This window comes from Sorghum bicolor, chromosome 7 (genome assembly GCF_000003195.3).
Source record: "Sorghum bicolor cultivar BTx623 chromosome 7, Sorghum_bicolor_NCBIv3, whole genome shotgun sequence".
Classification (NCBI taxonomy): domain Eukaryota; kingdom Viridiplantae; phylum Streptophyta; class Magnoliopsida; order Poales; family Poaceae; genus Sorghum; species Sorghum bicolor.
In genome coordinates this window covers 55162434-55179611 of record NC_012876.2, presented here as the reverse complement: position 1 = coordinate 55179611, position 17178 = coordinate 55162434, and the positions used below count along the sequence as shown (strand labels likewise).

General features: G+C 43.0%; 2 protein-coding genes across 4 annotated transcripts; both read right to left on the bottom strand.

Moving 5' to 3' along the window:
* On the bottom strand, positions 355-1752 carry LOC110437290. Its single transcript, XM_021465683.1, has 3 exons — positions 1482-1752; positions 1314-1369; positions 355-1245 (listed from the first exon to the last, which is right to left on the bottom strand). Exons 1-3 carry the CDS (start codon positions 1750-1752, stop codon positions 355-357), a joined length of 1218 nt encoding a protein of 405 aa, XP_021321358.1.
* Positions 9811-16840, bottom strand: LOC8075386 (vacuolar fusion protein CCZ1 homolog). Of its 3 annotated transcripts, XM_002444325.2 has the most exons (10): positions 16395-16839; positions 15358-15451; positions 14321-14504; positions 14075-14184; positions 11836-11931; positions 11567-11721; positions 11260-11503; positions 10928-11083; positions 10474-10703; positions 9811-10230 (listed from the first exon to the last, which is right to left on the bottom strand). In XM_002444325.2, exons 1-10 carry the CDS (start codon positions 16571-16573, stop codon positions 10200-10202), a joined length of 1479 nt encoding a protein of 492 aa, XP_002444370.1. In that variant the 5' UTR covers positions 16574-16839; the 3' UTR covers positions 9811-10199. The 3 variants fall into 3 exon arrangements, with proteins under 3 accessions (XP_002444370.1, XP_021320792.1, XP_021320794.1); XM_021465117.1 differs by having other exon boundaries at positions 11260-11721; positions 16395-16840; XM_021465119.1 differs by having other exon boundaries at positions 11260-11721; positions 15358-15461; positions 16395-16505.

The window sequence follows — 17178 nt, the reverse complement described above, 5'->3', positions numbered from 1 at the left end:
TACCTTCCACACTGTCTTCTTTTGTGAGGGTTTGGGGACTTCGTCCCTCTTTTCTTGGATTTTCTTTTCGGGAGCTTCTTTCTTTTTCTGCTCCTTTTTATTCTTTTTAGGAGCCGCCTTTTGCTTTGGCTCCGGCTTTTGTTTTGATATTTTTGATAAGTTTTTTAGAAGTTGGGGCTGGATCTCAACTTCCCTGATGCCTTGGGGATTTGGCCTGTAGCGGATGCGTATCATGTTGTAGGATTCTTGACGGCGTGGCCTGAATTCGAACTTCTCTTCTTGGCCATTAATGTTGAAGCGGATTTCTCCGGCTCCCACATCAATTTGTGCTTTTGCCGTGCTCAAGAATGGCCTTCAGAGGATTAGTGGTGTCTCCTTGGTGAGTTCCATATTTAACACCACAAAATCCACGGGGACGTAATATCCTCTGATCTTAACAGGGATGTCTTGGGCAATCCCTGCTGGGTACCGAACTGACGAGTCCGCTAACTGGAGTGTCATGTTGGTTGGTTCCAAGTTGGTGAAGTTTAGCCTATCAAAGACTGATTTCGGCATGACGCTCACACTCGCCCCAAGATCACATAAGGCATGATCAAAATGTTGGGTGCCTATTGAGCATGTAATTGTGGGGCACCCAGGATCTTGCTTCTTCTTAGGTAGATGGTTGAGTATAGCTGCGCTACACTCTTTTGTCAGCTTGACGACTTCTGCGGAGGGTAATGGTCGCTTGTTGTTGATGATATCCTTGATAAACTTAACATAGGATGGTATGTGCAAGACATCCATCAGCGGGACGCTGACGTTTGTCTTCTCGACCATTTCCACAAAGCGGAGAAATTGCTCTTCTCCGTCCTTCTTCTTCTTCCTCCACCTGGTGGGGAAAGGAAGCATCGTGGTGTCCCCATAAACTTCTGGAGTCGGTTCCTCATCTGTTGATTTGTCTTGAGGATCAACCGGCTCAGCAGATGTTTGTTCTTGTTGACGCGGAGTCTTAGCTGTACCATGGTTAGGGTTTGGTGGATCACGAGTGGTCTTACCCCCTCTCGTGGTCACCGAACTAACATTTTCAACACTAGCAGCAGACTTAGGAGCAGAAGCAAGCTGATCTATCTGAGACGTTACTCTTTTATTGAAAGATGCTTGTTCTTTAAATGAGGTGGTCGGGCCATCAAACTTGGTGTTTATGTTTTCAAACATTTTATCATTAAAGGAAAGCTTTTTAACAAGGTTTTCATTTATCTTGGCCTGACCAAGAACAAGATCTTTAAGCGAAGGCTGGGAAGAACTAAAGCCTGAGTAAAAAGAGGAATTACCTTGGGGGCGATTTTGGTTGTTCCACCCATTACCTTGCTGTTGTTGTTGGCGAAACCTGTTGTTGATGAATGCAGCATCTTCCTAGGTTTCAGGATAATTGTTCCCCATGTGGCCAACATTTCCACAGTCCTCACACGTCATGTGTGAGTCTATGGCCCGGACAGTGCCGGTAGCTGGATCGGTGGCACGTCCTTCCAACCTCTTCATGAGTATATCTGTTTTTGCAGCAAGCAAATCCGTCTCCTTGACGGTATGCATGCCTTTTTGTGTCATGCGTCCCTCTCCCCAACTCTGGTTAGCCACCATCTTCTCGATGAGGGCTGTGGCCTGAGTGATGGTAAGGGAGAGGAATGCACCTCCAGCTGCGGCATCGACGTGCCCCTTGCACATGACCGTGAGGCCTTCATAGAAGTTCGGCAGCACGAGCCATCCTTCCATTCCGTGGTGAGGGCAAGCCCGGATATATTCCCGGAGCCTTTCCCAAGCCTCAGGAATGGACTTGAGTGAAGATTACTGGAAGTTTGATATCTTTCCCCTAAGAGCATTTGTTTTGCTCATGGGGAAGAACTTGGCGAGGAACGCTGCGGCGCATTTGTTCCATGTGTCGACTGCTTCCTTACTTTGATAGAACCATTGCTTCGCTTTCCCCGAGAGGGAGAAAGGAAGTCAGGTGCGACATCCTTAATGATGATGGTTTCGCACAGCTCAAGGAAGTTCTGCAGGTGTGCTTTCGCGTCCTCACTTGGCGAGCCACAGAATTGGTTCGCCTGCACCATTGTCAGCAGGCCAGTGCGGAGTTCAAAGTTTCTAGTCCCGATATTGACAGCGGGCCCAACGGGCAACAACGGGGGTGGAGTACTCGCGGAGTGACTTGGCCATGACGATTGAAGTAGACGATGGTGCGAAAGTGACCGGTTCTTCTGTTGGAGAAGTAGCGGAGGAAGAAACAAATTTCTTCTTGTTCTTCTTCCTTAGGCGTCCTTCTGGATTGTCGATGAAATTTCGGCAGGTTGAAACCGCTCATACACTATCCTGTTTTCGTTCCATATAAAAAGGAGGAAGAAAACAACAAAATTAACCTGTTTAAACTATGGCTACCAATGCTTATTATGTAATCAATGTTTATGCCAATGCTAGATGCTTTTGCACTTTCAATTGCCTTCCCCGGCAACGGCGCCAGAAATGCTTGTTGGCGTTTCTAAGCGAAACTATTAAAGATAGAGTTTTAGTCCATCCTTAATAATAACACTAGAAACGTTCTTGGCATATCCTAACCACCATCACTTCAGAAAGATAAACCAAGGCCTTTTACGGCGCTGGCCTAGGCAGTGCAGTCTGGTACTAATGATTAGAATTGCCAGATTGGCCTTCCTACCATCCTTACTTACGATATGCAAAGCTGTGGCCCGGCGCCGTGTGGGTGCACAAGGATTACAATCTTAAGTAAAGGTACTTAGGTACGCCAATCGATAGCTCAGTTATAGGAATAAATTACTCTGCAAGCGCACAGAACTATCATTGTAGCATTTCAACCCATGAGTATTCAGGGGTGTCGTATTTATAATTTCCCGTAGGAAGGCATTGTGAACGCATCTAGCTTTGGTTATAAACATGATTACTTATTGAAATGCATGTAGACATAGTATAAATAGGGGTAAGTATGTAGTTGATTTGATAGTGGACACACATCGGAGCAACCTCAAGGAATAAAGGGAAAACAAAGAATAAAAGAACAACTACGCGAGCAGGCATGGTCGTATACAAGTTATACAACAGATCTATTAGCAGGTCATCTAGCTAATAAGAACAAGTTAGAGCTAAGTCTGAGATACTGGGGAGATCTCCATAGCTGGTCTGCCAGCAAATAGAGACTTTACATGACTCCTACCGAATATCCGAACGTGGGAGAATACGAAGGATGACAGAGCTGTCACCACCCTGCCACCTACCCCTCTGCCCGTGGGATACCCGCATATCCTCGGGTCTCCGCATACCCGAGCACCATGCCCGTGTACTTGGAAACACCCCCTAGCCTCCCGGGACCCCAACCCTTCGGTTTGACAGGCTCGGCTAAGGGTGACCATTACAGCCCAGAGAACCATTATCTCATCCCTAGTTCTTCCTCTATTCATATTAACTTGATGAACGATGAAGAACTGTGATGAACATATCAAGAACATAGAGCTAGAACTATGAACTAGCTCATAAACTATGATCATGATATGAACAAGACTATACTCTAGATCAAAAGCATAACTGTATAAAGTATATAAGAACTTGCTCATGGAGGAAGGCATAATTGTATTCATACCAAGACACTCTTGATCCTCCAAGGAGACAAGCTCTCCTTGCTAGCTTTGCCTTGCTCTACTACTAGTACTAAACTAAAGAGAACAAGTGTAGAATGTGAGGTGTGTTGCTCCGAATGATGGTGTGTGTTACAAATGAGAGGGGAGCCATCTATTTATAGCTCAACTAGGACGGTTTGCGGGATCTAAATATAGTAGTAGGTGAAACTGTCCTATGCATACCGCCATGCAACCGCCAGAAGAAGGTGGGGCTGGGGAACCGCCACCAGGGTTGCGCTCGCACCTGGTTGCGCCCGCAACCTGGGTGGGCCCCCCTGGCCACCACCTTCACATGGTCGGTTGTGCTTTGGGCCCTGATCCTCCTCATGGTTACGGATGGGTCCAGTCCATCTTTTGTGGGCTTTTCTCTATTGGAGTTGGTTTGCGTCTTTTCTAAATACGAATTCTTGCATTGCGCATTTCTTGTATCTTTTGCACTTTTACACGTGTCATACCTGAAAATAGCATATATACCAAAACTTGTGGAAAGATTAGATCAAAGCCCTATTTTCTATTTATTTTTTATTTATAAAAAGATATTTATTTTTATATAATAAGCGTCGCCAACACCAAGCCATCGTCTCTTACGTGTGCTCCTTCTCCCAGCGTGTGCCTCCAAGGAGATAGCTTTGACGCTTCTCGGGGCTAGGGCTCTATAGAGCCATCCTCCAGGGCAACAGGGACAACTGACGAGCTCCTCTCTGGCCGCGCCATGGGCTCCGAGCTGTCTCCCTATTGACCACAGCGAGCCGGAGTAGTAGACGCGTGGGCGACCCTAGCGGCACCCTACGCTCGACAAGTCAACTTTGGTGGGTCCTCGTCGGTGGCAGCCGGTCACAGTGGAGGAAACGGTGGCGTCTTCCCCGGTAGGTCATCATCGAGGGCAGACGGTCGTGTTCGTCAGCGTGCGAACTCGTCCAGCATAGCACTCGGCCGACAGTGCACGACCACGGCTCCATGCGGCAGCAGCGAGCAGCGCACGACCACGACCTCCTATGGTGGTGGTGGCCAACACGTACCATGTCCCCGAGTACCGAGGGCACCGCCGACTCAAACACCCGGCTCTAGCGCACCCTTCAACACCAATGAAGAAATGGAGCATGATGTGGAGGAGTTAGGGAGCTCCGGCGGTCCCCCAATGAGTCATGCCAATCAAGCCTAATGGAATGATGCAAATAATGCTTGCTTGCTAGAATTGTGCATAGACCAACATAGCAGGAACATATAATGGTTCACAAATGAGTGGTGAAGTGTACCAAGCTGTTATGGATGGCTTACTTGCTCGAAAGGGGTTGTTCTATACTCGTCTATAGGTGAATAACCAAATAGGCATCCTGAAGAACACCCACTCATTCTGGCACTACCTGCAAACGCACACAGGGTTGGGGAGGAAACCAGATGAAACAATTGATGCTGGGTCTGATTTCTAGACAACACACACAGAGGTAAAAGCTATGGATGAGTCTAAGTTCCTTAGCCAATTGTGTAGTGTGCTTACCTTAACTAGTTTCTGATCACCTCGTGATTGAAACCTATGATGCAAAAAAAACATACCTAAAGAGGCTACAGTGGGGTCCTCCAGGAAACGAGGACTTGCTTGATGAACTATTCAAAGGGTTCACTGTTGATGGAAGCAGCGCCTGGAGATGATTATGGTCAGAATTAGGAGGAAGATGTAGGGGCAGAAGAGGAAGAGGAGTTTCAAACAACACCTAGAAGCAGCCAGAGGAGCCAGAGGGGAAAGAGGTCAGTAAGCACTTCAAGCACTTTGACCAATCCAGTGAAGAAGAGCAAGAGCCCAATGGTGAAGATTGTGAAGGACATAGCTAGTACCTTCAAAGACTTTGTCACAGTCAACACTACTCAAATTCAGAAACGTGCAAGTGAAAAGGAAGCATGTTCTGTTGAGAGGTGTCAGGAGCTAGCATTTGAGTGTGGCGTTCAACAAACCGTTGATTTTATATACGCAAATGTCCAAGATTTTTGAAACAGAGTACTAAAGGCAGTTCTTCTGTGGCAAATTAAGTCCTTAGCTTAGGTTGGATTACTTCAAGAAATGGTGTAGGGACAACAATCTGAGCTTAGGAGATGTTGAGTAGTTCTTCAAGAAATGTGTGTGTTGAGATGTTGGGTTACTATTATGTGTGTGATCGAGAGGTCTTGAACTATTGTGTGTGTGTGAGGTCTTGAACTATTATGTGTGTGTGAGTTCTTGAACTATTGTGTGTGTGAGAGGTCTTGAAATATTATGTGTTGAACAGTGGCGGAGCTAGAGAAAATTCAAGGGGGGTGCACTTGTCTTGTGGGTGCGTACACTTTTATTTTGAGGGTGCGAATATAGTGAAAATTTAGCTATAATCTCTGTTTTTCTATTTTTTGTGTGGGTGCAGCTGCACCAACTATCTACTATATGAAAGAATTGTGCTAAAGTGGTAGCCTATCTTGACATCCCACGGTTCCATGTTTTATATATATAGAGTTTACAAACTTGTGTTACAAGAATGGGGTTTCGGTTTAGATAATTACAACAAACTAAAGATCATATCTACTCTAACCGAAACCACCTAGAACCTGGACGCAGCCAAGTTGATTACGGTCATTTGCCGTATCTTTACAGAGTTAGTTGCTATTCTAACACTATATGCATCCGCCCACGGTGTTAAACCTATTTATCTATGGGCTGTATTAATTTGTTGAATTAATTCCATTTGCTTACACTGCTTCAAGTTTTATGCTATGTACTGTGTTGACAATTTCCTATATGTGCTAAAATAGGAACAAAATCAGGGCCCCATGAAGAAGATGATGGAGGCAGCACAAAATGAGGATGAGATTATATCCATGTGCTGCAACAATTTGGTGCAGGCCCAGAATTTAATCATGCAGTTGGTTCCCATTTTGGGTATGTACTCTGATAACTACTTTGTGAAACTACCTAGGAGGGTCACTGGAGACTCTAGTTTGGATTGGGTGCAGGAGACACTAGCTAGAGATACCCAGTCAACATGTTTAGGGTTGAGAGACCTTTATTTAACAGGCTACATAATACTTTGGTCCATTCATATGGGTTGAAGTCCACTACAAAAATGACATCTGTAGAGGCTCTTGCTATGTTTTTATGGGTTGTTGGTTCACCAAAGTTAGACAGGCTGATAAGTGTTTTAGAGGTCTACAGAGACAATAACCAGGTCATTTAACAGAGTTTTGAAATGTCTCCTAAGGTTAGCACATGACATAATTGTACCTATGGACCCAACATTTTCAGAGGTGCACCCAAACTTAGAAAATCCTGCATTCTAGCCACACTTCAATGACTGTATAGGAGCTATAAATAGGACATATGTGACGGTTATGGTGGATAAGAGTAAGAGGATCTTGGTTTACTTCTCAAATTTTAGGGCCATGTCACACGTTTTGTTCAGGGTCCTCCAAATCATAGGTACGGCCCTCTTCATTCTGAATCAAACCTGACCATCATATCTTTGACTATCCATTTCAAAATATCCTTATAGTTTTACAAACATGACGCAAGCCTGGCTGCCTGGCCTGAGCATTGTGCATCTCTTCGCTACCGGCGCTACTAGAGAATGTCGGGTCCAGGGTTCAGGGTCCACCACCGTCGTTGCTAGCGACCGTCAGGGGAATTGAAGGAGTCTATCAAATTCATACTAGAAGGCTCTGACATGTTGTTGTAGTGCCATTATTGTCTCCCACCAGTGCTCTTGATGTTAATCTGTAGCGTACTTCCTGATCCATGTCTAGTTCTAAATTTCCTTTTCTTTTATTTGCAGTGCCGAGTCATTTAGAGCTAGGAAGGCGTTCCATCTGTTATATTCATCATCTCCCTATGCCACACCAGTCTTGTATCTTTAGGTAAAACCGGAAACCAATTGGTAGTCTAGGCCTTGTTTAGTTCCTCCTGAAAACCAAAAAGTTTTCAAGATTCCCCGTCACATCGAATCTTGTGACACATGCATGAAACATTAAATATAGACGAAAATAAAAACTAATTACACAGTTTAGCTGTAAATCACGAGACGAATCTTTTGATCCTAGTTGGTCCATAATTGGATAATATTTGTCACAAACAAACGAAATGCTACAGTACCGAAATTTTTTCACTTTTCGGAACTAAACAAGGCCCTAGCTAGACTACATCGGGCACAACTTTAGATTGTGATCGGAAGACCCAAATGAAAAAGGTACAAGAATCGACCAGATATTTCAGTTAAAATCAAACGTGCACCCTACCTCTCCTTGGTAGGGGCAATGGAACCTGCGCCAATCGTTGAGGGAAACGATCATAAAACGAAACGTCCATATCCTACCTCCTTGGTAGTTTCAATGGAACGGCCTTGTTTAGATGCCTTCAAAATTCTAAAAGTTTATAAGATTCTTTATCACATTAAATCTTTAGACGCATGCATAAAGCAATAAATATAGATAAACAAAATAACTAATTGTGTAGTTTGACCGTAAATTACAAGACAAATCTTTTAAGCCTAGTTAGTCTATGATTAGATACTAATTGTCAAATACAAACGAAACTGCACAGTAGCTAAATTCCAAAAGTTTTTACATCTAAACAAGGCCATAACTTGAGTCTATTACCAGCTAAAGCAAACAGTCGGGACAGACGAACAATTCGGGGCTATACCTACGCCCATGGCTTGCTTGAGGGAACATGAGCCAGATATAAAATAAAAAAATGAGCAAGATAACTAAACACAGAAGAACAGGCGGGCTCATAGATGCCAGCTAGGACCTGCTGATATCGGTTGTACATGCACTTTGTGTTATAATAATAATTACGAATTGTTAGCTAAATTATTGATGAAATATTATAGTTTTGAATATAGATATTTGTGCATATATTTTAAACTAGAACAGAGGAAGTATTTGGAGATGTAAATGAGTAGACAAGGTACATATATTTGTATTTGTGCATTTCTAAAGAACATATTTGTATTTGTATGAATGTATTTGGTAGGTTCGTATCTTAAGAGCATATAGCCAAATTAATTTTTAAAGGTAAATTCGGTAACTCTAAATTTAGTAGTTCTCCGTCATACCTTATTCACTCTCTACTTTTGGATAACCTATCTCGCTAGCCATCTAGCCTCTTGGTTTATAGAGTATATTGGAGCACTCTAATATTTTTTTTAATCAAATCTAATTTAGAGAGTAGCTAAATCAGTAAATTTGTCTAGTCTTAGGCTAATCTCTTGGAGATGCTCTTATGATATTTTTGCACTCCTAGAAATTAAAGTTCCTTGAGCTCTAAGACACAGCAGGCGCGTCTGGTGTAGTGGTATCATAGTACCCTCCCACGGTACTGACCGGGGTTCGATTAATATTTTTGCCTCCTGATTCTTTCAGACGTACGTTGCACCTTACACCTCGCATTTTATTCTTTCAATCAGACGTACGTTGCACCTTACACCTCGCATTTTACTGATGAAATCGATTTCCAGTGCCTTTACCGATAGAGTTTTTTTTTAAAGAACTTAACGATCCAGCTTCACCACCCTAAGACCTAAGACCATCCTTTCATAACCCAGTTCCTAATACATCGATATTTTAAAACAGTGCAAAAAGAATTTCATAAGGATAAAATTCTCTTTACTCCAAAAAAAACTTTTATCATTTTTTCTTCATTAATATAGTACCACATCAACATATTTAATGTGCATAAAACTCTAATAAAACACGATTGAGACTAGCCTAACACAACCCTAAACCCTGGAAATGCTTTGTGATCAACAATTTAATACTCCATTTGTTCTAAATTATAAGCTTCACTACCACTTAAAGTGACACATCAATATATTTAATGTGCATAAAACTCTAATAAAACCCGATTGAGACTAGCCTAACCCAACCCTAAACCCTGGAAATGCTTTGTGATCATCAACAATTTAATACTCCATTTGTTCTAAATTATAAGCTTCATTACCACTTAATATCTACTAGGGGCATAGCTTGTTATGCCTAGAAAAGTCAAAACAACATATAATCTGAAATGGAGTACAACACAATTACTACAACTATAGCATTTAAACCTTACTACCGTTGTATAACAACACAATTACTACAACTTCGTTCTATCTCTTTCTCCGTAGCCGCTCTAGTCTCTCCTCTCCGAAGATAGAACTCGTCAACTCAACCATATGATACGAGATCACCAAAATACAGAATACCAAATCAGATCCTAAGCTGAGTTTTTTTTTCAGTCAACAGGTCCATTGCCAGCTGGTACAATAAAATGTAAACATGCACAATGCTCTGCGTTGCGGAAGGACATGAGGCCGTAATAAGAGAACGAACTCTATCCTGCTCTGCATTATTCCCGAATCAGGCTATTCTTTTGCACATAGCACATTATAGCAGAGCAGCTGTACAACCGATACGAATTTCTTATTCCCTTTGCAAAGAGAAATCCGGGTCTCGCAACAATGAGGGGAACGATCCAGCTGAAGAACCAGGATGTACATAGGAGGTAATGCATGGAAAAGTTAAGATCTTGCGCTGGTGCTTCTAATCTGTAGAGAATGCTCCCTCACAGTACCTGGGAGAAGGATGCAAACATGAATAAGGCCTTTGTATTATGAAAATAAAGACTTTGTAACTCTACATCGAGGCATTCAGAGGCATCCATGAGATGCATAATGCTTCATCAAGATTCAAAGCCAAAAGTCAAAACAATCACATCTGAATGCTTCCAAACATTCATAGATTGTTCAAGTTAATGATGAATGGCTATCATAAACATGAAACAAGAATTAGCCAACACAGAGGAAAGCTAAGTTACCTGTTGCTGAATTTCTCTACAGCTGTGGATGCATAAAGAAGTGTCTCACCACCCTTCTCTAAAGCCATGTAAAGCTCCCTTCCTCGACTAATTTTAGCAATAACCCATGCATTATTTTTTGTTCTGATACATGCTTCAAAATCCTTGTCATGACAAGGGTCACCTCTCTTGTATCTAGACTTCTCTAGATCTACTTCTTGTCTTAGCATATTGAGGGCAAGTAGAGAATCCTGCACAGTTACATCATAGAAGAAAAGTCAAGTGAAAAGGACAACACAAGCTAGAGGAAAGCTGTTTAAGAAATAATATGCATCTAAGAACTAATAGCCTACAAAACATATTATCCTTATGACTTGCAATGCACTGGAATGATATATGTTCCTCGAAAGAATGAATGGCACTATGGCACAGAGAGAACAAAATCTTAAAATCTACTAAATACAGAAAATCGTACCTTTGCCAGGGTGGTGACTTTCCCAGGTGGGGAGGCTCTTGATATTCTTCTCTCCGGATCAACGAGCAAATAACGATATCCACTAACGTGATAAGCATTTTCTCCTCCCCATCCCCGTGTCAATTTCTGCTCAACAGTGACAATCTTCTGTGATGCCTGCAATAATGATCAAATTATTGGGCATGCATTCAGAGCCATATTCTTCATACCAAATTACATCATAATAACCATATAGTCCATTAGTATCCTTTTTTTTCCCACTTAACAGTATTTTTAGCTCAGCAGCACATCTGTAAATTCAGAGAAAAAAAGATGGAATCAGAATCACTCACATTTTCAAGCATCTGCTTCTTCACATGAGCAATGCCCTCTTCCCCATTTATCAGTGAGGAAGCAGGAACCAGCAGTAGGATAGTGAGACTCTTGTGCTGATAAATGCATAGGTACATACGTTCCTCTGCCTGCTGGAACCATAGTATTGGAGTCAAGGGTACAGCACCACGAGCTTCTGTAGCTGCGAAATCAGCAGCAACAAAGCCGTCCTTTCCCTTCGACAAATTGTCACGCAGGAGAGGCCTGAAATTATGACGCATCTGATTTTGTCCACCAGGAGAAGTATCACGAGATCGACTATGGTACCTTTCTCCTGCAGTTGTTCCATTTGATGAACTTGATGTTGGACCAGCACTAACAGAAGTTCCTTTTCGCAAATAGGACCAAGAACTTGCATTGGCATATAAAGCACGTGGAGTTAACCTCAGGACAGCATATGTATATAGGTTTAAAGTATCATCCTGCAGAAAACAAACTTAAGGTCCTTAATGACAAGTGAACCACGTGCATGTAAAGTAGCTGAGTGCCAGATCAAATAAAATTCCAACTGAATTAGGAATTACAGGGGACAATACCGGGGGCAGTGTCGTTGACACCAAGAGGTCTTCAAATAGTACGAGTGATTGGCAGGTGACATTTCCAAGACATGATCCAAGTACTGTGGTGAGTGACTGAAACACTAATACTTCAATGGTTGGAATAAATAAAATAGATCTATGCAAATTGCGATCACATGATTCTAAATGATAGTGCAAATATGACACACACTACTGATAGATGGCAGGAGGTTTGTTTCAAACAATGTTTTCAGGACGTCCGATTAATCGCGACTAATCGTCCTGGACGGCTTTAGCTACTCGATCAGGGCCTCTGACTCAGCTAGACCGTCCAAGAACCTGGTCGTCTGATTAGTCATCGTCCAATCGCGATTAATCGTCCGTCCAGGCCGTGTGGTCGTCCAGCTAGAGTGGGCTGCTTCTCAGAGTTGTGCCTAGCTGTGTGGCTGTCTTATGTTTTGGCCCAAGACCATTAGGGTTTCTCTTCTTTCCTACCCCTCACTCCCTCAGCCTCTCACTCACTCAAAAGTCAGCAGGACGCACGCACTCTTCTCACCTCTCCTGTCCAACTACAGCAGCCGCCTCCATTGCTGCAGCTCTGCTGATCCCTCTCCTCTCCTCCCTTCCGGTTCCCAGCTGCTCCTCCCTCCCTTCCAGCTGCCCTCCCTCTCTTCCTTGCAGTTGCTGCAGCTGCAGGCGCGCAGGGCCTGCAGATCAGCGGGTGCACAGGTCCAACTGTGCAAGGGAGGAGGACTGCACGGCGAAGATGAGCTACTCCTCAGGTCAGTCATCAGTCATCACCTCCTCGTTCAAGCTTGATGATGTTCTGCCTGTGCTTGAAGCTTGATGCTCTGTTTCTCTCTGTATATCTGGCTCAACAGTGGGATCGACAGCGGAAGCATGTAGTGGAAGTGTACATGCCTGAGGCCGATGTTCAAGGAGCCTAACATGTACTAATTTCCGTCCCAAAAAAAGCAATGTTCTAGGATTTCTCAGACAGATATATGTCCCTAAGAGCATCTCCAAGAGACTAGGTAAAATTATATTCTAAACTACAAGATTTAGCAATTGTGTAAAATAAAAAACTCACTCAAAACATAGAGTTCCACAACAGCTTTTGTATATGATAGCTAGTGAGGACGACATGCTATATATGACAAGCGAAAGTTTAGGAATAGCAAACTTGCTATTTTAGCAAACCAGATAGCACACCTGTTGGACTTTAATTTTTACTTTAAAAATGTAAAAATAGCCTAGATAATATGGATAACATATCTGTTGGAGTTGCTCTAATACCCTAGGTTTGTTGCACTTGATTCCCTTAAAAAGGGATGTCCCCTGCTTTACTTGCCTAATTAACATGCGCTGCATGCAGACTCTCATGGCCGGATGAGTTCGATTAAGGAAATTAAAGGCCGGATTTGTTGCGCATGCAGATTCTCCTGTGGGCCAAAAACATGTCTAAAGCTCATAACATCATTTTTTCTGGGACAAATTTCAAATCACAGGACATAACTTTTTTTGAGACTGTGTGGTATATATCAGTCCCCCATATGTAGGGGACGATCAGGGACTCGTCCAGGGTTGATTAATCGTCCTGGATGGTCCCTAGGTGACCAGGCTCTACCAGCCGTCCTGAAAACATTGGTTTCAAATTTGTAAAAATGGTGATTGATTGGTTCTGAAAGATTTTTCTCAGAAAGCAAACTCTACTTAAAAACAGAACCAATCTTTGTGCAGTAACTCTAACCCTGCAATAAAAACAACTCTTCCTAAGGCAAATACTGACGCAGGCACAGAAAATGAATATAACAACGGAAACCATCCCCATGTTAACATAACAACCAAGAAGGCTTGTGTAACCCAAATCCATATTAGATAAACCATGGAGTATGAATAGAACCAAGATGTAAACTTTCCTTTGGAAACCAGAAAGGAACAAGAAACAAGAACAGTATAAGTTGTTTGCCCAAATCAACCAGTTTCAGGAAAGGAACTCATTTCAAAAGTTATGAACCCTTCAAGGTATCCAATTCCTAGCAAAGTAGCATGATACCACAGCATTTAAGAAACTCAATAAAATTTTGTTCAGCTGATACTGCACCAGCTAGTATAGAAATCAGGATCGGTCTCACAGCAGGTTAACAAACCTTACTACAACTCTGGACAAGATGTGAACAGAAACTTGCATATAAGGATGATAACATGGAAATGATTTTAATTAATTAAAACTATTAACATAAGCAGCACAGCTTACCTGAACGTCAAGTGCCACTTCTCGTGATACTGTAAGCATTTGGACTGTTCCCCTCTCCTTTAGGCTGTCACGGTAGGTTGGAAATTGTAACTTCTTACCAACATTAAAATCTGTTCCAGAGTATAAAACAAAACATATAAATGCCATGATATTACTGAAAGATTTACAAATAGCATCCTTGCATGTTGCCAAAATAGCAACATGAACATGTTTATGACAGCCGCAAGTAAATTTAACTAGACCCACCGCTCAAATAATCTGTGATAAATGTGCGGAGGTGACCACGAGCAAGTTCAGCACTGGGCTGTCTGTCAAGCAAAGTTCGGATTGGTCCATGAAACATTGCAAAGAGAGAATGAGCCTCTTTAAGAATACCATGGAGTGCATTACAACGCCAAGCCAATTCATTTTCCTTGTTTTTTTCCACAACCTACAATATCAAATTGAGTCCAAACTATTAATCAGTATCATAGTATAAGACGATGCACATTCAATTTATATTGCTGTAAGGATGCTGTAAAATTTGAAATAGCACAGTTCATGAAACGATGTACTAGTTCCCTAAGGAAAAGATCAAATCTTGACAATAAGACTCATGCTATTTCAGGAAGATGGTGCTGTAAACATGTAGTTGACCAAAATACATTAATGAAAAGATCAATTATCGACAATAACTCTATACAGCTTAGATCAAACAGGAAAGGGTACTACAGAAAATTTCGGAACAATCATGTTTCAAGATTCAGGAGAATTCGACTTGGCCAAAACGAAGCCAAACTGCCTCTGCTCCACCAGAGGAGCAGGCGGAGCATGAGTAGTAGCCGGAGCCAGACCAGGAGCTCTACCAAAGAGGCCCTGAATCAGCATTGATACTGTTGTATGACAGGACAATGTAATGTACAGGGAGTAGTGTTACCTATATGAACTATCAGGTAAATAATTTCTACATGGAGATAATAAGAGCAATGCTATCAAGAAGCATACTTGTTGACAAGCTGGCAACAAAATATTGTACATTAACAGTAGCGAACTAGAAAAACTAACCAACACAAATGAAATGCATGTAGAACTTCTGAACCAAAGTTTCAGTGCTACCCCAAGATAAATTGACATAGTATTAAGTAGTGACATAGTATTTCAAGAGTATATTGTAAGGGTTAAGTGTATGGGGTTGTATGATGTAAGTGCTCTCTTGGCCCTTTTTACTTCTTCTTAATATAAAGATACACAGGGGTTTCTTGTGTGTTCATAAAAAAGTTATTAAAGTAATGAAAAGTCATTACCAGAACCATCCAAATATCTGTTTCGGCTTGGTAAAAAACATGGGAGTGTTTCTCTGATTCTATAACCTCACAATCCTCTTCCGGGGAAAATATTCTGCATATAACTAACATTGAGAAATAAGATGATGGAACCCAGCAATATTAGGCAATAAATGAATATCAAAAGTATATAGTCAGGAAATGTTTGGATGGCAATTCGGGGAGAGCAAATGGAAGACATAATGTGCCCACAAAAGAAATGTTGCTTATGAAGGGTTCCGATATACTGATGTTAACCCCCATGTCAGTTTGAGTAATTCATAAGTATTTGCAAGTTGTCTAGAGATCTACAGGAATATGTTAACTTTGAACACTATATGAAATGAACCAGTATACAAATGTTATTCCTAGTAATAGAGTAGGTGTTTCTAGATCCGCCACTGTGGATAGGTGAACTTAGGAACCAAAGCCATTGGCCCGTTGCCCAAAAAAATACTAATCTTTTTACTAAGTCCAGAATTGTTCTTGCTTGATAAAACCTAAGCTGGATCACATGCGACAAAATCGATTGACCCTTTGACCCTTAGGCCTTGTTTTCTTCCACCCAAAAACCCAAAAATTTTCAAGATTCCCATCACATCGAATCTTTAGACACATGCATGGAGTATTAAATATAGACGAAAATAAAAACTAATTGCACAGTTTGGTCGAAATTTACGAGACGAATCTTTTGAGCCTAGTTAGTCTATAATTGGACAATAATTAACACAAACAAACCAAAGTGCTACAGTCTCACGAAATTTTTTCGTTCTCGGAAGTAAACACGGCCTTAGGTTACCACCCAAACTTGCATACTCAAGCATCCTACTGATTTGATATACTGAAGTGATGCTAGAAGCCTAGGTGCTGTTGTAGGACTCCAGAAAGCTGAATGCAATTCTTTTCCTAAACGCTGAAGATGCTGCTGCTGCTGCTGTTGATGAGAAGGACCACGAGCAAATCAAGAGCTTCAAATTGCGACGAACTAGACAATAGAAATGCGTGAGAGCGAAGGCAACCTCGTGAAAGTGACGATCCCCTCGCAGAGGCCGATGACGGAGAGCTGGAGCAGGATGGGGCAGTCGGCGGGGTGGAAGAAGAGGATCTTGTCGAGCTCCTGGCCCTCCTGCTGCCCCCTCCGGAGGTCGAAGACACAGAGCTGCGTCCCGTCGCCCGCGGCGGCCGACGAGAGCCCCATTCGAAACCGGGAGCTGCCGAGGGGTCACCCCCCGCGGGACACGCAACCGCGAGCGAGTGAACCCGAGGCGGGTGGGGCGACCACGCGGCCCGGACTGGTCCGGCGCGGGGACGGGTCGCCGGGGAGGGAGATCCGGCGGACTAGGGCCCGCGGCAGCGGGTGACCGGACGGGGTGGAGAGAGGGGGAGGCGGGCGTGGACCGGTGGCTGGCTGGGGTCGGCGACCGACGCAGGCGTGCGGCGCGGCGAGACGCTGTGCGGGCAGGTGGGACGGGGGAGATGCTGGCCGGTGGGGGGATTAATGACTTGGTGGGCCTCGCCGGCGGGTGGGTGGTGCGCCGAGGGTTTCGGGCCTGCCCAATTATGTATGGGCTTGCTCAGCCCAGGAACCTTTTTTTTTTGCAACCGATGGCTGATTTGGGCTTTTGTCCGCAGAACAAATGAAAACGCCCAAAAAAATTGGAGGAAAGTCCTGTGGACACCAGGTCCAAGTCCAACCAGTATCCCGTGCGACCCTGTCTAATGGCTGACACGTGGACAAACAATCCAATCAAACGACCACTTTTTATTTTATTTTGAGTTTGTATAGTAGTTAGTAACTACCGG